Source organism: Choristoneura fumiferana, chromosome 16 (assembly GCF_025370935.1).
Source record: "Choristoneura fumiferana chromosome 16, NRCan_CFum_1, whole genome shotgun sequence".
NCBI classification, from domain to species: Eukaryota; Metazoa; Arthropoda; class Insecta; order Lepidoptera; family Tortricidae; genus Choristoneura; species Choristoneura fumiferana.
The window spans coordinates 18,342,059-18,369,552 of record NC_133487.1 but is presented as its reverse complement, the minus strand read 5'-3'; the positions used below and the strand labels follow the sequence as shown (position 1 = coordinate 18,369,552).

At 36.3% G+C, this 27,494-nt stretch overlaps 1 protein-coding gene across 1 annotated transcript in view; it reads left to right on the top strand.

Moving 5' to 3' along the window:
• gogo (thrombospondin-1 like protein golden goal) overlaps nucleotides 1-27,494 on the top strand; it is a 533,136-nt gene that overhangs the window by 471,609 nt on the left and 34,033 nt on the right. Inside the window, exons 5-7 of the mRNA XM_074099288.1 lie at nucleotides 12,326-12,400; nucleotides 18,767-19,458; nucleotides 19,840-19,968. Of these exons, the coding sequence (XP_073955389.1) occupies nucleotides 12,352-12,400; nucleotides 18,767-19,458; nucleotides 19,840-19,968 (870 nt within the window). The 5' untranslated portion in view covers nucleotides 12,326-12,351. The remainder of the gene's footprint in view (nucleotides 1-12,325; nucleotides 12,401-18,766; nucleotides 19,459-19,839; nucleotides 19,969-27,494) is intronic.

Here is a 27,494-nt window from a genome sequence, read left to right as displayed (position 1 = left end):
TTGCAATCTAGTGGATCTAGCATAGAACTGTCATTCACGCATTTCTTCCACCTTCACACTAAAACACACGCAAACCACATATACCCAGTCATCACCAACACCACACTACATTGACGTGTTTCAAATTCTACCAGAGCTCATCTTGAGAGCAACACAACCGTTCACCATGCTACCAGATGTAAGAAGACCATGTTACTAGATGCGAGTCTAGACAAATGGGGTGCCCCTTGAAATTTCGACAAACTAACTATCGAATTTCATTTCATCGAAAACGATATATCGAATATTCAATACTAATATTTTCTCTTGGAATAATTTCGCTTCATCGAATAGTCATTACATATTAAAACAATTATTAGAACAATAGTCAGAGGATTATTATTCACTTAAAAATACATTTCATCAACTATTCATGAGACAGAACAAGTTAATATCGCTGTTTATTTCATCGACGTATTATTATAAAACACTTTTATTTCATAGATTATTACTTATTATAAGAATATATTCTACTAGTTTTAGTGATTGAAGATTGAATTCTGCATCTTTTCCATATTTTTTAGCAAATTTGAAGGCTTGTATTCTTATGAAAAATAAAATAAATATAGTTACTATTATTATACAAACAGTTTTGGTTAGGTTAAAACTGCGACCCCAACAAAAAAAACCGCTGCCAGAAAAGTAGGTTAAGTTAGATTAGAATTGCGACCCCAACAAAAATACATCGCTACCAGGCAAGTAGGTTAGGTTAGGTTAGAACTGCGACCCCAACAACAATATATCGCTACCAGGAAAGTAGGTTAGGTTAGATTAGAACTGCAACTCCAACAAAAATAAATCGCTACTAGAAAAGTACATTAAAACTGCGACTTCAAAAAAAACATTGAAGTTGTGCAATGATAGATATTAAAATAATATTCTAAGATGTAACATTTACAACATTAAAAAAATAAGAAAAAATAAAATATGAAATGAATAGCTACCAAATAAATAATATTTCCAGAAATTAAAAATCGGTGATTTAAAAATACTCATTCTAATCATTCCTGGTAATGAATATTCAACGAAATTAAAAAATATGAAACGTTGACTTTTTAATATATTCAATTAAAAGTTTGTTGATATTTCAAGATTAAACCGTAAAAATTAAAATAAAACCTACAACGCATGAATAGGAACTTAACATTAACATTATCACTATACATTTTGACATTATAATAATTGATTTATAATACCATTAACTGAGAGGAGGCCTGTGCCCAGCAGTGGGACGTATATAGGCTGGGATGATTAATACCATTAACTTCATAATTATAATTATTGTGTGCCCTTGCACCTTTCATAATTATGTAGATAGCTTTACAATGAAATAAATAAATAATGAAGAAACAGCGTAAAGGTCCTTGATTTATGTTTTTTTTTTAAAGTAATCCGTGTTTAATTAACACATATATTTAGCAAAAAAAAGTTAAATATGTGGATTTTTTTGATACTTATCTTATGTGTCTCGTCAAAGTCACTTGCCAAGTTGGTTTATTTTACAATTTAAGAATTAAAAATGAATGAGAAGCAAGAAAACTACAACCACAACCAAAATTTTAACCTAAATTTAGTGATCTAGAACTAAATATTTGTACAATACATGTGCTAAACTTATTTTAATATCATTTTACTCTATTTTTATAAATAAATGTTTATGAATTTGAATTTGAATTAGAAAAAAAGTTTTTTTTCGTTTTTTTTTTAATTTTCGCGAATAAGTTAATTATCAGGTAGTTCATATCAATGAACTGAGTCGTCTGCCAAAGTTAACGGATATAAAAAAACACGGTGTATACACGCCCTTAAAATCAAAACTTTTTCAAAATCCCGGCTAAAAGGCTCTTCGTCTAAATCAAGACCTCTTTAAAAAGGTCGCCGGGCCCGGAAAATACTCATAACATTTTTAAATTAAATGACAAAGCCCAGCCGTATTTTTCAAGGAAACTTCCCTTTGTAGCTCAGATCTAACTGGGAATCGATGAATTTCGTTTGTCAAACATCAGAATGATTGTTGAGTAATCAAAGGCTGAATTCCTTTGTGCGTGCTGTGCGTTAGGAAAGGAATGGTTTCCGTGATGAAAAAGATTTTTTATTTGAAGTATGAATTTGGCGGAATTAAGGTCTGTTCGTGATTGTTTTTGAAACTCGCAAAATGAGTTATGGATTTGTTTTCAGGATATTGGTGACCTAGATGGGGGGTTGCGTGGTTTTCTTTCGATATTCAAACAAACCTATGGCACCTAACTTCGAAGAAATGACATGAAATGAAATGAATGTTTATTCACAGAACATAATAATATGGTACAAAATATGTTATAAAAATAAAAATGCATTAGATCCATAATATGTTCGATCTATACGACATGTGAAAAATATGATAAGAGCATAATATGAAAAGAATTTTAAATGTTAAACAGCTAACATCCTTAGTTCGAAGATGCCCGTGCCGTGCCGGGTTTTGGAATAAATAGATTAATAAAAGCCGTGGTGGCCGAGTGGTTTGACCTATGGCCTCTCAAGCAGAGGACCGTGGGTTCAAACGCCAAAATCATGTGCGAAATTACATTTAAAATTTACCAAGAGCTTTACGGTGAAGGAAAACATCGCGAAGAAACCTGCACAAACCTGCGAAGCAATTCAATGGTGTGTGTGAAGTTCCCAATCCGCACTGGGCCCGCGTGGGAACTACGGTCCAAGCCCTCTCATTCTGAGAGGAGACCTGTGCCCAGCAGTGGGACGTATATAGGCTGGGATGATGATGAAATAAATAAATAAATCAATATCATGGGTCACTTGACACCAATTGACCTAGTCCCAAACTAAGCAAAGCTTGCACTATGGATACTAGGCAACGGATAAACATACTTATATTAGATAAATACATTATTATGAAACAACCAAGACCCGAGAAAAAACCATCGTATTATTCATACAGATATTTGCCCGGGCCGGGAATCGAACCCGGGACCTCAAGCTTCGTAGTCAGGACGGAGAATAGGACGGATCTAGGAGTATATATTCCCGTAGGTAAGTGCCGTAAAAGGCGACTAAGGGGGTTACCTAATGATTCGCCGACTATTTTTAGGCAGATTAGTGATTGGCAGACAACGTTTCGCCGAGTAACGGTACGCCGATGAATTTGTACGCAGATGTATTGTTTCGCAGACTAACGTTTCGTAACTCAACCTTTAGCAGACTATTTACTTGGCATACCTATGAGTCAGTAAGCCGAACAACTATTTACAGAAATTCGTTTAGCCTATTAATCACTACACATTTTGCACGTTTGGTCGAACAACCTTTCGCTTTTGTAACGGTTGAACTATTATTCAGTGCGCATATCAACTTTTCGCATCTTTTCGTTTCGCATGGGGACTGGCATTCAATACCGTGAATATGTGTGGATTACACTATGGCCTTATTGGCATTTTTACACACCGTGCTGACCGCGCATTCTTTATGATTTTTTTATGTACCCTCACAAGTTTCAAACGTATAACGCAAGTAATAAACGCATTTTTGAAAATTATTTGTATTTATTTTACATTGGAGTTTAAACAAACCAAGTCGCGATGCTAGCAGTTTGGTTCTGGCACTTCGCCGGCCGCTGCCGCGGCACGCTCGCTTCGCTCGCTCGGCTCGTGCGTTGTTGGTCGCAATTCTACCTAACACTCCTCCTCGCTAACGCTCGTCGTCGCACCTAACTTCATTTTGATAAAAGCTAGTATATTTATATAGTCAATTCAGTAAAATCCTACCTGTAGTTTGGCCGATTTTATCTACGCTTGCTTGTTTGCTTTTATTTGTGGAGAGTAAGACAGCCGGTGAAATTACTAGCACTTGAGGTATCCCATCTCAGCCCTCTAGGTTGGCAACGCATCTGCAAAACCCCTGGTGTTGTAGATGTTTATGGGCGGTGATGATCTCTTACCATCTGGAGACCCACTTGCTCGTTTGCCATCCAGTCTAATAAAAAAAAAAAAAAAAAACGCAGATTACGAAACAAAAATCGACTGAACATTAAATCTACTTAACAATATGAATGCCATGTGATAACTCTGCTTATCGTGTCTCGACGAACAGTTGTTCGGTTAACTGAAACAATTAAGAAACAAACAATCTACTAAACGTAAATCTGCTTATCGCTATTTATACCAAACGTTGCTCGGCCAAAAGAAAAATCTGCCAACAGTTGTCTGCGAAACGAAAATCTGCGTAATGAAACTCGGCAAAACGACAGGTCACCGACTAAGGGACAATTGAGAGTGAGCAACAGTGTTTTCAATTTTGTATCCATCGTCACCCCAGCCTACGAGTGTACACTCCTATATACTCCTCTATATTCGTCACCTGTAATATGAATTAACGTAACCACCAAATGGCGAATTTTCAGGAGAGGCCAAAAAGTAATTTGCAAATTAGAAAAAGTGTTGTAACTTTTTATATACATATCCTATTGGAGTTATGTTTATAGCTTTTATCTTATATTGGTGAGATCTTTTAGACAAATGGGGTCTTATAAAGATAGTTATTATAGTTTAGAAAATCGCATGGCGGTTACGTTAATTTTTATTTTTTATGTGTAATTACATTAAGATGTATTTAAAAAATTAAGATCAGTTTAAGGTATGACACAAAAAATTTAAAAAAAGTAACGTAAGGCACTCATTTTTCAAAATGTGGACTTGCATTATACAGAGTTATTTATAGCAATTCCAATCTTACTCACTTGTAATAAAGTCTGAAGTATAAAAAAATCTTCTCGTTTAGTTAATTAATGGTAGGGTTGTAAGTTATGAATAAAACAGGTTCTTAAGTATTAAACAGTTTAATAGTTATATTAAAAACTTTACAACTTAGTATAAAAAAAAACAGACTTGAACCTCTTTAGATGTCAATAAGTACTAACTTTTACCTGAGATTAACAAAAAAACACCTAGCTTTCTATCCTATTTGCTAATTTTCTTTACTGCTTTTCCTAGCTTTGCTTTTCATTGACATAAGAAAACACCTAATTTCTTTACTATTTGCTACTTTTCTTTACTGCTTTTCTTCGCTTTACTTTTATTTGTCACAATATATTCTTTTTGCTACTTGTTGCTTTGCTTTTAATCGAAACAAAAAAAAAATTAAATTATAATAGGTTATAATAGTTATTATTAAAACTTTACAACTTAGTATCAAAATCGAAAAGACTTAAACCTCTTTTAATCAATGGTAACTTTTACCTGAAAACATCTAGCTTTCTGTCCTATTTGCTATTTTGCTTTAGTGCTTTTTCTCGCTTTGCTTTTCCTTTCCCTTTTTAAACAGTACCGGTGGCTTTAACTACTCCTTCAGCTTTCCCTTTTTTTTCCTTATTTGTCTGATTCCTTGCTTTTATATGGCTTCTTTTTTATTTACTGTATTTTTTTCGTTGCTTTCATCAACTTCCTCACTTTGGTCTTGGGTTTCACCATCATTAGTTGGAACTTCATCTTGTACAATATCGTTTAAATAATCAGTTTGTCCACACAAGGCAGCTGTAAATAATCTTGCACGTATTGTGACCTCGTAGTCACAGAGCTTTTTAAGGTCCATGTAGGTCCATTTATTTATTTATTTTTTTGTGTAAATTGGCAATCGTTACACATAAAGTTTTTGCAGAGATCATTCGATGGATTATTTGTTACGACCCGTGCATTAGACTGACTTTTCCCTTTGCCCTTTCCTTTCCTGCTTGAAATGATCGGGGGTATGTCAGCGTCACTATCCTCCACAACATCACTGTCTTTATCACTACCATCCTTTATTTCTGTCTTTTGTTTTCTGAAAATTAAATTAATACATTTTATTATGTCATTAATATTATAGAGGTAGTAACTTTATTCAACAGAAACAAAACAATCATGTCCACTAACCATTAAACAGACATTTGAGTGTTTCCCTACAAATAAAACGCATTGAGCTACCCTTGTCTTAATAATTAATAATAAAACGTTCAAAATAAACAGTTCATTTCGAATTCCTTAATAGGGCATCATTTTAAACACAAGTTTGGTAAGTTATTCCAAACAGTTTTAACTTCAACGTTAAAAATAATAATTTATCTATCTAATCAGGCGTTACTTTGCGGAGGTCCATATCAATGAACTAAAAGAATTTCCTTGCTCACCCGCGACCTTACGATAGCTAAGCTTATGCAAAATATGCGTGTTCATGCAGTTCCTCCACCTCCAAGAACACACACAAATCACACAAACCCATCTATCACCACCACCACACTACACTGACGCGTTTCGAACTCAACCAGAGCTCATCTTCAGAGTGACACAACCGTACACTATGCTACCAGTTGTTAGTTGTTGTGTTCTCAAGCTATCATGAACATAATCAGACAGAGGTGAAACAGGCCCTTAATTTCCCTAACATCTTATTTTTATGCTACTACGAAGAAAACAAAAATGGTTAACCTTTTCCTACCGTGACGGCCATACAAATGACCTACACGTAATAGGTATCTACAATATCTACCTATTTATAAGACATTTTAAAATAAAAAAATAAGTAGGTACTATGTTAATAAAGTACTCAGCAAATTAATAACGTTGATGAATGTTTGTTAGTTACATAGGTACATAAACTAGACACCGGCAACGATCAGTATAGCATTCTACTCCCTTTTTAGGTGATAATAATTATACATTTTATGCTACTTACCTTTTTACAACTTCCCTCAGTTTTAAAAGCTCTTTTTTACGCGATATTAATTCACTTAACTCGATCATTTTTATCACTGTATGGATGCATAACAATGGCACGTGTTCTTATCACGATTTGTCCGAATGAACTGGCTAATGCTATCGATCACACCACCAAATCATACAGACGCACACGGTTGTGTTTATTGCTTCCCGCACACAAATGTATGGATGTCCCGCTTTTACCTATGGATTAAAGCTTCAAAAGGAAAGAGATAGACGGAAAGTCCCTAATAAGTAAATTAACGTAAGGACCAGGTCCGTCCAAAATAAATATACAAATTCAATGTAACCTCCAACAGTCGAAAATTGAGAAGACAAATAATAATGTAAGAGGCATAAGTACTACACAAAATACGAAAACTTTACTGTTACTGACACAGAATAATATTTGAAGCTAGTTTAACTTGTAGTAAATACATTTTTAACAAGCATTTCGTTGATTTTGTAATATTTACCTTCCTATAGTAAAAAAATCCTTGTCTCAGGCAGTATTTGAACCCGCATATCTCTTGCATGCTTGCTTTTCGGTTTAAATTAAATTTAATCTGATCTTGATAAATATAATTATTCTCAAAAACAAGCGCTAGTCGCATCGCATTTGATTTGATTTAAAAGTTTTTTATCTAGCTTTGACTTTAGCGTAACAGTCAATTAGTTATAATATTCCACAAAATGAGTAATGTAAGAGCCATTTTGATACAGATGAGTCTTACATTAATGTTTATTTTTCATATTTGGTCAATACATTAATACACAATCACAGATTCGTCGTTACGTTAAGCTAATAATAAGTAACTTATGAAAAATGTGCCATACATTAAAAAAATATGGTAAAGTGAAAAAAAATGGTCTGATTTTGGTTAACGTAACTGACATTTTTTTCAAGATATCGAAATTTTAATAACAGTAATCGACAGATCATCAAATTTGCAGTCAAACTGTATACACAACTCAATATCGTCATTTTGGCGGTTACATTAATTCATATTACAGGTGACGATATACTCCTACTGATGGCCACAGACCCCTCCCAGCCAGTCTTCATCATCATCATCATATCAGCCATAGGACGTCCACTGTTGGCCATAGCCCCTCGTAGATAGATTTATAAATTTATTATTATTTATTACCTTTGGAAAAAATACATTATATACACATGTCAGCTCATTATAAGAAATTCACAAAAGGGTCGTAAAATGTATACAAAAAATAAAAATAGAATTTGCAATGTCAAATTAGAGTAAAATTAAAGGTAAAAACAAGAATATAAATCAATGTCAAACTTATGAACTACGTATATCCCTCGAGTCCCGGCATTTTCATTACCTGTCGATAAATATTTACCTCATTAGCGCTTGTACCCGTAGTTTCTGCGAAGGGTAAATTAAATCCTCTAGCTATTGCTACCAACCAAGTAGACTGCTATGAACAAACATTCCTTTAGTCGCGTTTTCACCAGACATGCGCGAAGATGTGTTGAGAGGACTGTGTTTTTCATATACCAAAGCTTTGCTTAGTTTGGGACTAGGTCATTGGTGTGAAGTATCCCATGATATTTATTATTTAGTATTACCTGTGACAAATAAGTTTAAGAATAAAAAAATCTAATCTATCTATCTATCTATAAAGGGATTAAGTTTCCCGGATACACGTGGATTCCTTTGTATTTACTTTTTTATTTGGGTTGATTTGTTTAAAGGTAGTGAAAATCATTTTTGATTGCATGACGGTTATACAGCGTGTATTTTTGATACTACCTACTCCATTTTGATTGAGACTTCATTAATTCTGGAAGGTCCAATGGGCAAAGTCCCTTCCCTTTAAATGGTGGATTATTTTGACCTGATTTACTCGTGATCTAGGAGTGTGATATGTACCTATACCAAACTTTAAGTCAATTAAAGATTTAAGACATTTAGATTTTAAAGATTTTTATTGATCATATTTAATAACATGGTTATTTAAAAACAAAAAGTTCGTAAGCAGCTGCATTAGTATAAACTGAGTCGCAGCTGTTTTCGCCCACCTCAATACATAGAAGTCATGTTCCACAGTGTTACATAGTTTTGCACAGACGTAGCTGTGTAGCACATATGGTCGCGGTTAAGCGAGGTAATTTTTGTCATTTTTATGCAACAATAATCCCATTTTTATTACAATACGTTATGCAACCGAAGGTTATATTATCTACTTATGTGAAGTCATGTCCCGGAAGTCTGTTACTCGATTACTCGTTCGCGCTTCATAAATGCTTACATCATAATGCATTTCAGAATTTTTCTGTTTACGTAATATTAAATTTCTTCAGCAATATTGAATAAGCTACAATATTAAATAAAATTTCGGCGCCTGCTGCCGTCCAATTTCCTGGCTCCAGCAACAGAGCTGTTATGACATAAGCTACAAGTAATATTATAAGCTACATAGTTTCGTGAGAATTTGAGTTTGTTAAAGAAAGTTTGATGTTGCCTGAATTAAGGCGCTGACAACAGCTTGAAAAGTTTTTAAAACAGATTTAGTACCGATAAGGGTTGAGGAGATAGGTCACAGAGAAATCTCTCTCCAGTCAAGTGTTATGCCAGGGGAGCGATGGCCTCCTTATGTTATTCGCAGTTTTTTTTTTCAATTAATAAGTACGTAAATAAAAGTTTAGTCTTTGTTGCTGACCAACTGATGGCGTTCTGCAGAATTAACCGCAATCTAAACTGACGTTTGCCCCGGCCTTAATGCCGCAACTAAAGAGAATAAGAAGCAAGCAAACTCTTCTTACTTTTTCTTTTTTTTTCTTTTTAAGATGTATTATTTATTTACCATAAAATATTTATTGTAAATAGTATGAATACCAGTACCCCCGACCCGTAGACCCGTGTGGTGTCGAGTTAGAATTAGGTACACCGCTCCATTTCTTCCGTGGATGTCGTAAGAGGCGACAAAGGATATAGGTTAAGGTATACCGTAGGCGACAGGCTAGCAACCTGTCACTATTTTACCGCTTTTGTCAAACTTTAAATCTAAAATTGCTAAAAGTGGCTCCGAAGCGGTAACGTTTCGTGTGCTCTGCCTACCCCATTTGGGAAGACAGGCGTGATGTTTGTGTGTGCGTGTGCGTGTGCGTGTGCGTGCGCGTGGCGTGCGTGTGCGTGCGCGTGCCGCGTGCGTGTGCGCGTGTGTGTGTGTGTGTGTGTGAATACTAAACTCAATAGAACAAAAACTTTGAAACTACGAAGTAAACACGTCATGGAGACTTTTTGCTACAGTCATCGACCCAAGAACACTGGCCGCATTACCTCTCTGACATGTTTTTCCTGGTCTTTGAGAGAGGTTAACGCATTCGCTGCCACCGACGCACATATGAGTTTTGGAACTTCACCTAGTGCCGCGCTGTCATAATGAGGGTTTTCACGGAGGCGAAATATCGCTAGATGGCGTTAGTATCGTGAGCTCCGTTTTACGTTTGACGTTTGCTCGTGATTCGTTAAATAACAAAATTAGCCAATCGCAAGCAAACGTTAAACGGAACTCACGATAGTAACGCCATCTAGCGATATTTCACCTCACTCACTCACCTTCATTATTCATACATTTTGAAGTCAGGTGCCAGTGAATGCGTTTATAGCAGCCCCGAGGTCGCCTGAGGCCAGAACCAAACGGGCAGATAAATCTTTCACAATGTTTGGATTGTCTTCTGACCATGGTTCCATCGTCTAATAAGCAAGCACCGCAAACTCATAACAGCTTGTTAAAGCTGAATATTTGCGGCGCTTGTTTAATATACATATTTTTGTCTCTTCTATATTATTATGAGAAAACAGAGCACTGCGCTCAATAATCTACTAGTCTACCTCAAGGAATAGCTATCTCCGACTCAAAAAACAAAACCTGGAATTCCTGATACGACAGAGAACGGGATAATTCGATTTTCCGCCGCGACGCCATTTTTTACGCTGTTATTTTACTTTCGACGTAGGAGATGCAAGTTTATTTTGTTCGGTTAATTTTATTTTAACATCTTTGTGCGGATGTACGCTACACAGAATATGATGTGATTATGATATAAGTTAAGCCCTCTTGTTCTGAGAGGAGGCCTGTGCCCAGGAGTGGGACGTATATAGGCTGGGATGGTGGTGGTGGATGATAGAAGTAAAACTAGTTTGACAGATTAAGATGGTTTTTTGGAATCTTTTTTGTATTTTTTATTTCAATTCCAAATTTACTTTTCGGTCCATCCCGTAAACCGAAATGAAAATACAAACTGAAATATAGATTCACAGAAAACAGAAAAAACAGAAAAATAAGACCATCACTGGGAATCGAAACCCAGGTCCTCGGTAATCCGTACCGCGTGTATACCGCTACACCACTGATGGTCAACGGTACCGACACGAATTTCCCTATGCACCCCATATCTCAGCTTGTGTTTTCTACTTAGTCACTTAAGCAGCGACGCTAGCGTCATCTATGCCATGATAGGTCTTCAAAAATAATATTGAGGTTTCTAATATCATTTTTTTCTAAACTGCATAGTTTGCGCGAGAGACACTTGCAAAGTGGTAAAATGTGTAACTTCTAAAATAAGAGAATGATAAAACTAAAAAAAATATATGATGTTACATTACCATGCAAACTTCCACCGAAAATTGGTTTGAACGAGATCTAGTAAATAGTTTTTGTTAATACGTCATAAATCGTAAAGTAAAGGAAACTTTTATATTATGTTACTTGCTGCTACGGAACCCTTCATGGGCGAGTCCGACTCACACTTGGCCGCTTTTTTTTTTTACCTGTTATACTTCATGTGAGTTTTTGCTAATAGTAAATAAATGTTTATTTCTTTCTTTCTTTCAATTGTACGCGTACTCGTATATTAACAAAATTATCCTACTTTTTGTATCGTGATAAACAAGAGCTTGTTCTTTTGTTACTTGTTGTACTTTGTATTCTCTGAGTAGGTATTACGTATGACTTTTTAAAATGTATGTGCAAAATTTCATTAAAATTTACCGCGAGCTTTACGGCGAAGGAAAACATCCTGCGAAGCAATTTAACGCATTCACTGAAACCTGACTTCCACAGGTGCCACCGACGCACATGTGCGTTCAAAATGTATGAATAATTATGACAGTGGCATTGGGCGAACATCCGAAAAATATATGCGTCGGTGGCAGTGAATGGGTTAATGATGTGTCTGATGTTCTAGTTCACACTGGGCCCTCGTTAAAATATGGCCCAAGGCCTCTCTCTTTGTGAGAGGCCTGTGCACTGGGACGTATAGTTCAGCTCACGTAAAAAGAGCGCTGGGTGACAGTGAAGGGGATGTGTTTGCGCAGGGGTAACGTCGCGCACGAAAGGGTAAAGGTCAAGGTCGACTGCCGAACCAATAGCGCGACGGCACAGCCAAGCCCTCCCTCGCTCCTCCCCGCGCCTCACGTCTTTCCACTCGTTTGGTCGGTTAATTGCTCACTGCCGAACTATACTTATTATAGGATGAGATGATGGAATAAACGATTTTTTTTATTGACGTATGCTTTTTCTTGTTACAGACCATCCGATGGCGCGGTGACGCATAATGCGCTTCGTGCCGGTCGCCGCGCTACTGCGGCTGTTTCTTATTGCTGGTGAGTTAGCTACACAGATATGGATTACACTAGATTACGCAAATGCATCTACTTCGCGTGTCCGAACCCCGACCAAACGTCGGGGTTGGCCTCATACAAAGACTGACCGCTAACTGACTAATCATGACTAGTGACTGACTCGAGCCCCACGGCGCGGGCGGGCGATTTGAATAGATTTTGCGCGGACGTCGGGGAATTCACATCGCTAATTCGCTCTTGAGACGTCACAGTAGATATAAAAAGTGACACGGTTGGTGTCATACAGAATGAGATGTTTGCGTTATCTAGTGTAATCTATATCTGTGGTTAGCTACATACCACAGGATATCGCCATAACATCTTGAACATAATGTGTAACGCATACACATCTTGAACATAATGTATAACGAAATTTCAAGGTTATCTTGATTTCTATCAGCTTCATTATATCCTATTATTGTTATTCTTTTCTTGTAATTTTTTTTTTCAATTTTATACTGTAGTTTTTAAGTATTTTATTTGTAATTATTTAACTTTGAAAAAATTACTTTCTGTCAAGTTTCTTGCGGCGCATTTTTCCTTGCAAAGATGGTCTTTCCGAAAGCGCTGGTAGTTTAAAAATGACGAGTTAATGAGTTGTGTTAAATACTTGTGATATATCATATCATTTAATAATACTGTAAATCTGTTTTTTAAAAATTATATACTTATTTGAATTCTTGAAAAAAATGACTTTCTGAACATTCTTATTTTTATTGCAAAGATTTTGAAAGATATTTTGACTTTGAAAATGACGTGTAAAAGGGGCTATTGCGGCCTATTTACTGAATAAACGATTTGAATTTGAATTTCTATAAAATTATTATATCTTCCAGTTATAGTCAAAATACCATAACGGGACTTATCACGCTATTTTTACACGAGTAATATTTACCATTTTTTATTTTATTTCTTCCAGTTATGGTTTATATTAACGTTGTGCATTAAAAATCACTGTCCTAATTTTCAAGCTCATGACTCAAGACTAAACCCAGCGGTTGAATTGTCGAAATTTTATCGCGATCCCTTGGCGATGTTGGGATAAATAGTAGCCTATTTCTTATTCAAGACGTCCAACTGTAAAATAGTCAGGTACAAACTAAGTTTCATTCAAATTCGTCCACCCGTTTTAAGCGTGAAAGAGTAACAAATACAAATTTTCGCACTTATGATATTAATAGGATTGGTTGGACGTTGTTATTTTCAGCGCAGTTCAGTGTTCAGTTGAAGATCGGTCCGCTGATCCACACAGAATAACTGATCGAAGGGTCGTCCGGTACTAAAGATAGTTGCCGACCAATATTTCCTGTTTAGTTCTGAGCGAGTAAGTCGCCGCGGTCACCGATTTCGTTTTATCTTCGACTTTTGTTCGCGAAGAATCCATTTAAATTCAATAATAAATAGACTAATAAGTCCGATAGTTATATATCAGAAAATTCCATTATACAAATTAAATTCCATATATTATGAAAATCAAATAATAAATTATGGATTACAGTATTAACTATATAAATAATCAAATAAGACTTTATTAAAAATCATAGCGCCATCTTAATTGCCTATCAATTTATTCTCACTTTATATACTTTGTACATCAATTAAATTATTTCAATACAAATAAACTAAATGTTTAGCAAAACTAGTACTGCAGATAATTCGAAAATATACATCAATCTACAGTATACAAAAATACTACAATCACATCAAAAATACTGACTGCACATCAACTCTCTCGAACTTTAAAGCTGCAGTTTTTTGTTTGATTGATAAAAGAAAACGTGTCTTAATATTGTACATTGCTGGCAATTATAATTATAAAAAAATATATAAAAGTTAGCAAAGTCAGAATTTTGGTTTAATAATTAAATTAATGTCATGGTTAACTTACAGAAATACATTACTTTAACCTTCCTTAAAAAAAGCCTGGCTGCCGGTAAAACTGTATAACTACTCGGCCGGCAATCCCCTTTTTCTCGGCCTCTGCAGTAATGTACTATTATTCCTAGACAGTTTTGAACATTTTTCAATATAGTCATATAACTGAGTCAAAACATCAACTCTGTCTAGGGATAATAAACTCAAGACTTTTTGTGTATGTAAAGATTGTTTAATCTGTGACTATACTTCTTTTGAATCCTAAGACAAAAACACAATTAGGCTCCGCAAAAGTTAAAGGGTTAGGAAACCATAAAAACATAGACAGTGTAATAGAAGAAGCCGTAGATAAGCCAGACTAGGCGGGTCCTAGACACATTAATCGTAAGGGCATCGCACACCTGTCGAGATAGTCGGGGTTGAGTTGAAATGATAAGGCATTTTCACGCTTGCGTCATTAATATGTATAAGATATGTTATTTTATGGGCAGTAGAATCAAGATCTCTTTATAGGTAAGTATAATTTTTTTTTTATTAGCAGCATAAATAGTACTCCTTAGTAACTTGCTCAATAAATTCCAAGTTTTTTTTTCCAGTAAAATGTTTTATGTAATGTTAAAAATTTCTGCTTGTACCATTTTAACAGAATCATTAAAAAGATATGAAATTAAAAATGTATAAACTCGATTGCTTTTAAAATAATTCAAATAAAAACTATAATAAAGAATATTAGTTAACGAAAAACAATACCACTCCTTGCAGTCGGGTAAAAAAGGATAAGTTTTTGGTAAAAAAATACAAGTTTTTTTGTTGACTATACTTTTTCATGGCTGACTATGACACTGTAATTTAAATAATCATGCCTAATTTCAAGTCAATCCGACTGCTGAAAGTTGTTCGAATTTAACTTGCAAGATTTGATTATAGACAGACAACGGGCCAGGTGAAACTAAATAAAAGCTTGTAAAAAAATAAGTTTAGTTCTTGTTCTAGAACTCTGTTAGATAACTTAAACTTCAACAGTCGGGACGGGTCTTATTACTGAGAACTTTGGAACTGGTCACGTTTTTGAATGGGTCCCGACTGCCGAAATTAAAGTTCTAGCCTACTAGGCTTTTTTATTTCCTGATGGGAATCAATCACCGCCGCAAACACGAGGGGTATCACAGGTGCGTTGCCGGCCCTTTGAGAGACTGATAGGCTCGTTTTTTAAAGATCCCTAAGTTGTACCGCTCCGGAACACTGTCCTAGGCAGATGGTTCTATAGGTGCTTTAGTCTACTTTTTTCCTTTGTTGTTTTTATAAGTTTTTATGTGTATTCAATTTCCAAAATGTGAGTTAGAAGAGATGTAAAATACCCTGTGAGTATATTCCCTCAATCCAATATAATTGGAAAAGTTTCAATTACAGCAAATTATAGTGAAAATTCAAATGATAATTAGACTATTCCCAACTACCTATCTAGCACCTGCAAATTATAAAATAACACAAGCTAATGTATAAAAAAAAGCTGTTTGAACAGCACATTATTACAACTCCAGACAAAAATAATCTTGCGTTCAAACATCTTGATTATGTAAACGACATAAAACAATAGAGTTAAAACCAGAATAACACGAGCCCTACCTCCAGCGTTCACTTATAAATTTATAAACAGCTATTCAGTTTCAATACCGTTCCTCGGGTCAAAGTAAATTGGTTCTCGGAACGCCACAGACTCATCAATTATGGAGTTCGTATGATACTCAGACGTCTTATTCTGGGATAGATTTGCTAAGACTTTGCATGGGTGCTTTAACAAATAGACGATTAACGTAAGCTCTCGTAATGAAGGGAGCCGGGAAGGGTATTTACATTGCACGTATTCCATATTTGCGTAGGTTTTGATAATGGCGCTATGTTGGGCGGAAGTGAAAATGAGATTGTTTGTGAAGATGATTGGTGAGTTGTACTGAATAAAGAAAGGAATGAAATACATTTATTCAGAGCAACAAAACGAATCTCGAATGGAGGCCGCGGATCTGCACGCGCAGAGTAGGATGTCCACCAACGAGATGGCTCGTGCTGAGGCACGAATTCAAAGTGGTAGAATATTATTTCATGGTTTATTGTAGTCGTTGAAGTTTTTTGTTACAATTTTTTTTAAAACAGGCTATCTATGCATATTACATCGTTAAAATGATAATAAAAACCTAAAACTTAAACAAATTTCTTAAAGTAGCCCTCATCGGCTCATGAGGCGCTTCCCAAAGATGCTAGAGCGTTTCCTCTTTGAATAGCTAAGCTAATTATTTGTCCGAGGAAGCTGCCAGCTCTTCGATTCCCCGTGACGTCTACTAACCAAATTTTTTTTTACGTACCTACATCGATACTTCAATGTTGCTTTGTCGTTTTGTTGTCTTCGTTGCTTGACTTCCATTGTTGGACATAGGCCTCCCCCATAGACGTCCAGTTTCCTGGGTTAGAAGCGGCTTACATCTACCGAATCAACTTTTTAACCCACACTAATCTGTCCGCGACATTTTTCAAACAATTTTGCAGATTTTTGTAAGTAAACATGTTTTTTTCTACAATTTAATAGATGGTGTACATGAATACATGCTATCCTACGTAAGTTCAACCTATTAAACTGTGAAATATCTTGTTGGAAGTACGATTTTTTGGTAACGCCAGAGACAATTTTGATAACGCAGGAGACGCCCAAAGTGTCGGTAAAATAGTTGATTGGCCCTTTTACAAGAATAAAGCTGCCAACTATGTTACAAGCTCGAACTAACCAACTTCGAGTAACTTATCGTCTTTTTGTCCATTATTAACTTCGCTAGTTCTCCTTCCTCAATCTAGTGATGAATACCCTCATACTTCACAAAGGCGTTTCGCAGATGACAAATCAGCGGGAACAGAAAGCTGGTCGCGGCCCTTGGGAAATGGCCGGGATATGAATAATGCTCTCGTGTAAGAATTGTCTGAACCCCATACAAGTATAGTTTCTTGTGATGACAAATATCGAAGGGGTCGTGCTACATCGCTGCACCGCGATAGGAAGGTTTCTTGAGTAATAGAAGAAACAAGGCAATGTAACGTATAATGTTCCTCTATTGTCCAGGTATTCGAGTCTCTATGGGTTCGATAGGGAGTTTTACATGGGAAGTGAAGATTCATTGGATATAAGAAATTTATGGCAGGTTTTGAATTAGGTGTCGGTATCGCATTAAAGGCAAAAAAAGTCTTATAAGTTCACTTTGTTGTCGGCTGGTGGTCTGTCTGTAAAAATCCTCCTAGGGATTGGGGGAAGGAGGAAATAATTGAAATAATTAAATAAAATAGAAATAAAAAGTATGTTGAGTTGCCAGCACTTTCAGATCTAAATACTAAGTTACCGTGTACCTTGTTTGTATCACTTTCAAATACATATGAAATATTGAAGTTTGAAATCTCTTGGAGCTCTAAAAAAATAAGTTACCAAATTCACACAATCAATTTATAGATAATATTATACAAACTTATTCTCCGTTCTAAGCTCGCGGAAATCAAAATCTCTTGAGCTATTTCTATTGATGCAGAATTATGAAATTTGGAGTCAAAGTAATGGCCTCACTCACAATATGTAGAAGTATCAAAAGGTTGTTTTTTAAATAAAGGTCGCTGATGAGCAAAGTAATTGCATTAGTTCATTGATCTATGCAAAATAATGCCTGATGCAATAAAATTATGATTAAAAAGTACTATTTCCAATGAATCAACAAAAACTCTACTACCAGTATTAAAAGGAATTGATCTTGAAGTATTTTCAGAAATTAAACCATTTATTGCCAGCAAATTGTTTCTTACTAAATACTGCTTAAATAATAACTACAATCCTGAAGGAAGGTATTAGCGCGATTCAGCTTTTGAAGCTGTTAAACCTGCTGTAAGTTCGTGAATAATGTATAAGCACTAAACCCGTCTTGTCTAGTTCTAGCAACTCAGCAAATAATCAACGCTTAGGGACTAAATAATTACTTAATGCCTACTGAGTTCTCCTGCTGATTTGAATTCAACTTGATAATAATTCTTGTTCCTCGTCTATTTTTGAAAGGTTTTTTAACCTTTAGTTATGTTTGTGCCAATATAATATCTACGAGTATAACCTCTAATAGGGTACCTATGAATTTTGAAGAAAAAGAAACGTTATAAAAAATCCCTGATTTTATGATCCTTCAAGGTAATGGTAAATTAATTAATAACTACCTACTTTGAACGAACTTACCAAACCGTCAATTTATAGACTCAAAATACCTATAACACGTATTTTGCTAGAAATATTATATATCTGAAGGAAATATTTATTTCCGTGACCGAAGCCGAAATAAAAAAAGTCATTTGGTAAAAATCTTTCATCTAATATGCATAATTTCACTAAAACTGGTCTATGGTAAAACATGCTGTACTGGATACTGGGAGACAGAAAATGAATTATTTTTTTGTTGACAGGTGGCGCTTCCTTCGTCAACCCATACACAAACGACGAGGTCGACCTCAACCAAGTATGGGTGGAGATCCCATCCTCCCCCGTCGCTCTGGGGGGCGACGTGCACGTGCACGTTCACGGCACAACCGGCAACTTGCGCGTGCGCCTCGCTCGAGACGACGACGACGGCCGAGTGCAACTAGCCGTCATGCCTCTCGCTCTAGACACCGAAAGCCGCATGACGCTCCCCTGTGGCTACTTCTCTAGAGGAGGCACTTACTACGTCGAACTTTTCTCAGAAACAAAAGACTTATTTAATGAAGATTATGAAAATACCACCAAAAAGGATCTAGACTTTGAAGATAGCATAGATGTTGAGTTAGGAAAAGGTGTGAGTGAAAGTGTTAAAGTAAAAAGAGATTTAAGTGATAGTGAAGGTAGTATAGTAGAAACGGGTGATGGCGTTGTGAAATCTTGGAAATTTGATGTGCTTTGGCCTTCTGCTAAGCTTGATGTAACTCCAGAGCAAATTCAAACGTACCCTGAGAGGCAAGTGACGGCGATACTGGAGTTTCCGAAGGTTGTCTGTGCTCCTATTATGTCGAGCGCTGATTTCTGGTTGGAGCTGCTTTACTGTGGGCATTCCAGTGGAGGGGCGGTGCTATGTGATGGGAAGAACACAAGCTCACATGCTCATGTGCTGTATTCCGAACAGGTAAAGACTAGTTACTAGTAGTTCAAAGATAAGATTGAGACTCGTTAGAATTAGAATGTTGTAACTTCTTGAATTTTTTCGCACTTATTTTTTTACGCGCGTACCGAGTAGGAATATTGATATCGCTAACTACAAAGCAGTGAATAAAAACGGAAGATTTGTTTAAGTCATCGTCTTCATCATCATCATAATGAGTCACATGATGTCCACAGTATGACTGTTTGTCTATGAACTTGCCTAAAAATTCTATGACAATGCTAGTACGTAGAAGCTATGGGTGGGCTCAAGAGCTATCTATCACTGCAGCTAGTATCACAAGAATCATTTTAGAATGACTATCATACATCGTGGCAACAATCCTAAGGGCATCTCTTACTTCAGATGCACGGGTTTCCTGGTCGGCGGACCATGACACTCCGCTGCGAGCTGTTCGGGCAGGCTGGAGACTACGCCCTCACGCTCAGACCAGCTGCTGCAGGCCCTCAGGACTTGGCTACAGCTTTCATTAAGGTCAGAAAATAATTTCTATTAAATTTACTCTTATAAAATGAGCTACAATCAGAGGTGTTCGCCATTTATTTTGTTTGGGAACAGTTCGATGCTTATTAACATAACCTAACCATCAAAAAGTAGGGAAACCCCAACTTTGCCACTTCAAAGTTCAATATTTCATAAGCGGCTGAATTGATTTTGATGAAACATATCTAAGAACTATCGCTAAAAAACCTGCTTTCAAATAAAAAAAACCGCATTCAAAATAGGTCCACCCGTTTAAGAGCTACGATGCCACGGACAGACACACAGACAAACAAACAAACAGTCAGACAGACAGACAGACAGACACACATAGCGGTCAAACTTATAACACCCCTCTTTTTGCGTCGGGGGTTAAAAAGAGACACAAATTAAAAAAAAACTTTTATCGCTAAAATCGCATTTTATGAATTTCAAATGCGATTTTTGAAATTTAAATGAATTTGTGATGGTGTTGATGCCTTTACAAGTACCTGAAAAAGTGTTGATAAACCGAGGAACAGACAACGAACGAAGGGTTCTTTTTCATTAATTTCCCGACTGCAAGAAGTAGAATTATGTTTTTCAAGCGTATGTAAGACCCATCGAGAATATTTCATCTGGTTACAATTTTGAATGGGTCCCGACTGTTGAACTGTAGCTCACTTAACATAATCCTATGAATCTCAACAAAAAATAATCACTCATCATTGAAAAGTTTTAGTTTAAAGACCAGGCCACTGTCTAAAAAAATCCTAACTGTCTAAGGATTTACGGGATGTGGCCTATAATACGAGCAAAAAATTAAAACATAGATCGTCCTCGTCAAACTTTACAACATTAGTTCAGCGACTTTAAAAAATAATGGAGTCTTTCAATTTTCCCCTTTTTATACAAATTAAATACTGCTATCAATGTACGCCATCCTAGAACCCAACTGAAGTCGCCTGTCACGCTACAAACAGCAAGCATTTTGCTCTTCATTGCTTCTTCGAATAAACTTAAACGAACGAATGTTGTTCAGTTTGATGTGTATGATCTATGTTTTAATTATTTGCTCGTATTACAGGCCACACCCGGTATAAGACAGCAGCCATGCTGTCTCTATTTATTTCCTTCGATCAAACAAAGACGGCGTCACAGACACCTGCCACTTAAAAGAGAGTGGCTGAAGGCCTTTAATCTAATAAATTACATTAAAAAATTCAACTTCCCTTCACAGACATAAACTAAATCGCGTCATAAAACACAGAACACTTTTCCTTGCCACTTAATTCTAAAACCCTCTTCAAAGAACCTAAACGGGGAAGCAAGCATGGTACCCCCATAAACCTCGCAGCAGGGCTCCGATAAATATTTAGGTAGCCACAGGTTGCCTTACCCAATTCACTGGGAAATATATGGCAATTGTGTTAATTCGCTCAACAAAAACTTATAGGCCTCAGAATGGCATGTCGTAAGAAGAAATGCTAGTGGGTTCGATTGCGTAAAAAGGTTTGGTTAGCGATGGCTTTAACGATACGGTTAGTATAATTCAAACTAATGTGATACAGAGAAAAATTGGGCTGTCTGTTTGTTTTTTTTGTAACGAAAAAAAGTAAAACTTTTATTTTTAAAAACGATATAGTTCTTCGGGTGAACCCTAGGTGAACTGGACGGAGTTTTAGACCCACATATAGAAATACGCACTAATCAAGCTATCAACTGCACCGCGGTACGTCCGACCAATCCACCCGAAAATTTTGACAGCCACTACGATAAGCGTTCCAAATTGCTTTTATTTGTAATCTGTTCGAGGAACAATAAGCCACTTTCTTATTTGATAGATGCATCAGTTAAAATGTTATCTATGAGAGCCATAGACTGTTGGAAAATTTATTGAATCAGGCGTTACTTTGCGGAGGTCCATATCAATGAACTAAAATACTGGTTGAGTTCGAAACGCGTCAGTGTAGTGTGGTGGTGGTGATGGATGGGTTTGTGTGATTTGTGTGTGTTCTTACAGTGCGGAGGTGGAGGAACTGCATGAACACGCATATTTTGCATAAGCTTAGCTATCGTAAGGTCGCGGGTGAGCAAGGAAATTATTTTAGTTCATTGTTGGAAAATTTCTTTCCAGCGACTCTCTTTTTGATTTATTGCTGGAATCTTTTAATAAGATTAGGGATGTCATGTCTCTTTAATCGGGTATTGCCAAATTGCATTGGTAAAGTGTAAGAAGTGATGTACCTTTTTTGTCTTTTTCTTCGTGATTGTGATGATGATTTGTCTAGTTACACTTTTAAATATTTTTATTGTTAAGAGGCAATATCGCGATTTTTTGTGTCTGATAATTTGTTGGGATCACACGATACAGGCTCCACCTAGTGTGTGAACCACAGTTAAACTTTAGTTCATAAGTAGTATTGTATTGTATATCTCTATGACTGTGTAATCTATTTTGGTAAATAAATCATTATCTTATCTTATCTTAATTAAATTCTACTCGTAGCTAGTAAACCTTTTTATTTTGTAAATTTTTAATTTCGCATTATTATCTTTAATAGTGGCCAGTCCTTTTGTTTTGTTACTTTAGTTTCATCTGTCTTTCTTTAATGAACAATAACAACAACAATAAAAAGTCTGACTGAGTAATAATCTGAAATATAAAATCTGAATTCTTACTACTTACTATAATAACCACCGATTTTCATAATTCTAAATATCATTACACCGACTAATAATAAATTCTAGGGCTACCATTTTCACGCTCATCAGTTGGCGCCACAAAGATTTTGCCTTAAGTATAATAGTTAGATTGTACTTAAGGGCGTGAAAAAAAAAACTGTTAAATCATGATTTATTTTATAAATTTTGCAGGTGGCACGACCTTCTGCAAGGTCCGCCCGGACTGCTACCACCATCTTGCTCGCTAATCCTGCCGTGAAGCAGCAGTGCTTGCACTGTTGTGTTTCGGTGTGGAGAGTAAGACAGCCGGTGAAATTACTGGCACTTGAGGTATCCCATCTTACGCCTCTAGGTTGGCAATGCATCTGCAATACCCCTAGTGTTGCAGATGTTTATGGGCGGTGGTGATCTCTTACCATCAGGAGACCCACTTGCTCGTTTGCCATCCAGTCGAATAAAAAAAAAATATTTAATACCTTAAAATCGTACCATAAATATATCGAACATGCCACAGTGTTGCGTAGTTTTTTTAACACAGACATTCATTGTCTCGTAAAGCATATTTGCCATAATTAATTTCAGGTATTGCAAAATATTCAGAAAATTATTCTAATTACAAATAAACCCGCGTAGCTCACCCAAAAACAGGGACATTTCACATTTCGGAGACCTCACGCTACACTAGCGCCTCTAGCGGCGAATTCATACGTCCATGTACGCGATAGCCCTCATTGGCGTAATAGGGTGGTCATTGTCATTCAGCCTAAGGAGTTGTAGAATTCGGAGTTTTGAAAATCGAAATTAGTAAATCCGGGATAAAATATTTCGAATGATAAGGGTGTTCCTGTTCCCAAACAAAACACCACCTTCTTTTCATTTACCAACGTAGACCAACAAAAAACAAAAACTTGGCGAACCTCGTTATTTAGATTCATGGCCTCAAGCACTGGGCCTATACTACGAACTGCAAAATGTGAACGTCGTCTCTTACCCTCCCGCTGATGCTAATATTATTTAATACGAGGGTGAGAGGGACGGTACGATACGAACTTCGATTTTAGAATTTCTTAGTAGCCTCCCTGTTCCCGGTCGTTGCGAGAATATAATTTGACGTACGCTGTGTTCATGTTTTCCTTTCCGTAACAATAAATTGATCAGTCTTTGTATGTAGACGATGTTATTCTTGATTTACGGTGCGTTGCTTTTTAGAGGACGTTGTGGGACTACAGATATATGAAATAAGTTGATTTTATTACTAATATGAATTTTGTATATGAATTGGCCACGGGAAATTAAAATTATAAGTTATTAAGTATTTGATTTAGCCGTAGATACTACACGAATAAATAATTGAATATTTCTTTTATTCAACGAACTTTAAAAGTGAATTTTGGTAAGGGTGAAACATTGTAACAAGTATAGGAAAATTCTTCAACTTTATTTTCCTTTTGTCATTTTAAATTCTGTTAAATTCTCTCGTCAGTTTAATTAAAATTATATTAAATGAGATTTTAGCTAGTAAATCAGTATCGGCTCGCACCTCTGAGTTTTCGAAATTCATGTGCGGAATTACATTTGAAATTTACCACGAGCTTTGCGGTGAAGGAAAACATCGTGAGGAAACCTGCACAAACCTGCGAAGCGATTCAATGGTGCGTGCGAAGTTCCCAATCCGCATGGGCCCGCGTGGGAACTATGGCCCAAGCCCTCTTTATCCGAGAGGAGCCTGTGCCAGCAGTGGGACGTATATAGGCTGAGATGATGATGATGATGATGATGATTATCAGTATCAATGATAGTCATAGTAATGGTAAAAGTGTCATAAAATCAAAGAGGTTGCCTTAGACAAAAAACATTTATTGTAAAAGGTAGTACGAAACCATGGTCAGTGTAGAACTTGTCATCTATGTTAGGTTTTATGTTTATATTATATCATATTTAGAGGTAATAACTAATTAATTTTTTGGAAAGTTTTCAATTTTGTCAATGTTTATTTTGTCGATAATTGAAATCGTAATTAAATTTCAACTGTATGCACTAAGCTACAAAATGTTGGTCAATGTAGAGTTCAATAAAACATGGCGTTGTTCATATATTAATTGTCAATATTAGCGATTCGAATACGCCGCAAAATCAACAGAAAAGCTGGAAATTATTTACTCTTATCTGTTAATTTTCGAATATTTTCACCGTTGCTTTTTTTTTATTTTTTTATTCCACTGGATTGCAAACGAGCAAGTGGTCTCTGATGGTAAGAGATCACCACCACCCATAAACATCTGCAATACCTAGGTACCCTTGATGTTTCACGTTTGTAATAAATATATTGACCTTAAACTGAGATGGATAATATTTGTCATGGATATTTTAACGGATTATTTTTAACAAGCTTTTGTTTAGCTTGCACTGTTTATTTATTTGTATATCTGTTAGGGTTCAATTTTACCCTCGCCCACTTCTAGTCCACAGATTGACTACAATGGGGGCTAGGGGCTCTAGTGTAGCGTGAGGTCTCCGAAATGTCAAATCTCATAGTTTTTGGGTGAGCTACGCGGGTTTATTTATAATTAGAATAATTTTGTGAATATTTTGCATTACCTGAAATTAATTATGGCAATTATGCTTTACGGGGCAATGAGTGTCTGTGTTTTGAGACAGTTTTGTCTTTCGGAAACTTTTGTCGTCCCTTTTTTCCGAACAAAACGGGACTACGCGACACTGTGGTTGCTCAATATTTTTATGGTACGGTTTTAAGTTGTATTAAATAATAATATGATTTTAATCTAAACTTTGTTTTCACACCCGTAATAACAGACTTTGAAAGCCACACTTAAAATCTCACGCAACAGTGGCGCCATCTAGAAAGACAAAAACGATAGCCCTCATTGCATACCTATCCTTGATCTGGTTTAGTTGGCCCAAATATTTCCTACTTCGAAGTGATTTTGGCAATGTGTAATTTCACACATTTACTGTTAACTTAAGTTCCAGAAAATTAACCACTAGCGCTAGTACCTAATTAAGGTCTCTAACCACTACACCGTGTTATGATGGTATGCCATGACCGTAAAGAAACGTATCAGCCACGGAATGTAACGCGACTCGGGCAACAACATGTGTGCAACACGCGTGTCAACCCATAAGAAGGTGTATCGGCATCATTTTAGACGCTCTGTGCACGAGACGGTGAACGATTGGTTAAGAAACGTTTATAACGTTCAAACGGGCATAGTCTCATTCTTTTCAATAAAAATAATATAATTAAAAATAATTAATCCTATTGCAAGTAGGTCTCCTGATGGCAAGAGATCACCACCGCCCATAAGCATCTGCAACACCAGGGGTATTGCAGATGCGTTGCCAACCTAGAGGCCTCAGATGGAATACCTCAAGTGCCAGTAATTTCACCGGCTGTCTTACTCTCCACGCCGAAACAACAGTGCAAGCACTGCTGCTTCACGGCAGGATTAGCGAGCAAGATGGTGGTAGCAATCCGGGCGGACCTTGCACAAGGTCCTACCATCTGCGATTACCTATTTCGGCCATGTTATGATACGGTTTAGTACGATAGAGACCTTTAAGTATATTATTTGGCCTACCAATGCTGGTTATGTAAGATGGTTATGAAAGGGGAACAAGGGGAAATTTAACTCTAACATAGTTATGTACTTCAAAAGCTACTAATGTAAATCTAACACCCTATTTGCGAGGATATTAGGCAATATTAGACAATAACTCTATGAAACGTGTCCCGGTATAGCGGTGGAGCTAATGCAAAATCATTAGCTATTAGACAATAATGGTAAACAACGTTTCTAGGTGATATCCGAAACGTTAGGGCTCTATTATAATTCAATTTAAACTACGGAGAGAACTGATATTGTTATTTGAATAGGTTGTTCATTACTATGGGATAGGTTAGTGCTTCATCTATCTGATCCTACTTAATACAATCTACTCGTAGGTCTCTTCAAGACTAGAGTGAATAGGCTGTTACTGAACCAGTGAGATACACCTTTGGCTTCATCTGCACTTAACATCAGGTGAGATAGAGGTCAATCACGGGCAATTAAAAAAAAAGCCGGCCAAGAGCGTGTCACGCCCAAGATAGGGTTCCGTAGCCATTAAAAAACTCAAGTAATATGTATCTAAGGATTTCGTATTGTGTACGGAATCTTTCAAGTTTACGTATACTTTATACCTTAGGCTGCTAATTACTCTTAAACTACTACTAATTCTCAAGCAATCTTATCTGTTATAATTTTCCTTAAAAATTTGATATAGGTACCTACTGCCATTCTGTATTTTTTCAAATTTTTCCACCCAACAGTTTAGATTCGCTCGACTTTTATGAAAATTTGCACTTTAAATTTGAATATTTCGCAAAAAGATCCCCCAACGGTTATAAAGTACCTATTTTACGATACCCCACACTATAAGGTTAGTCGAGAAAAAAAAGACACCCCACTTTACGTCTATGGGTACCCTAATAACATTTTTTTTAATTGTTTTTTATTTTACCTTTTTGTCGGCGTGACTATTCATGCCAAATTACAGCTTTCTAGTACAAACGGTCTCTGAGAATAGCCGCGGACAGACGGACAGACATGGCGAAACTATAAGGGTTCCTAGTTGACTACGGAACCCTAAAAACGTCGAATACGTGCGAGTAATCTTTGTTATCTAGTCTATAATTTAATGGCAATTTGATAATTTGTCAGAAATTACAAAAAGTCGGTAGCTCGAACAAAGGGGCGGTCTAAAGAAAATGTCGCGACGACTTTTCAATGCAAGCTTTTTGGCTATAACTCGTAAAGTTGCGGGAGCTCCGTAAAAGGAGCTTTTATACAATGGCT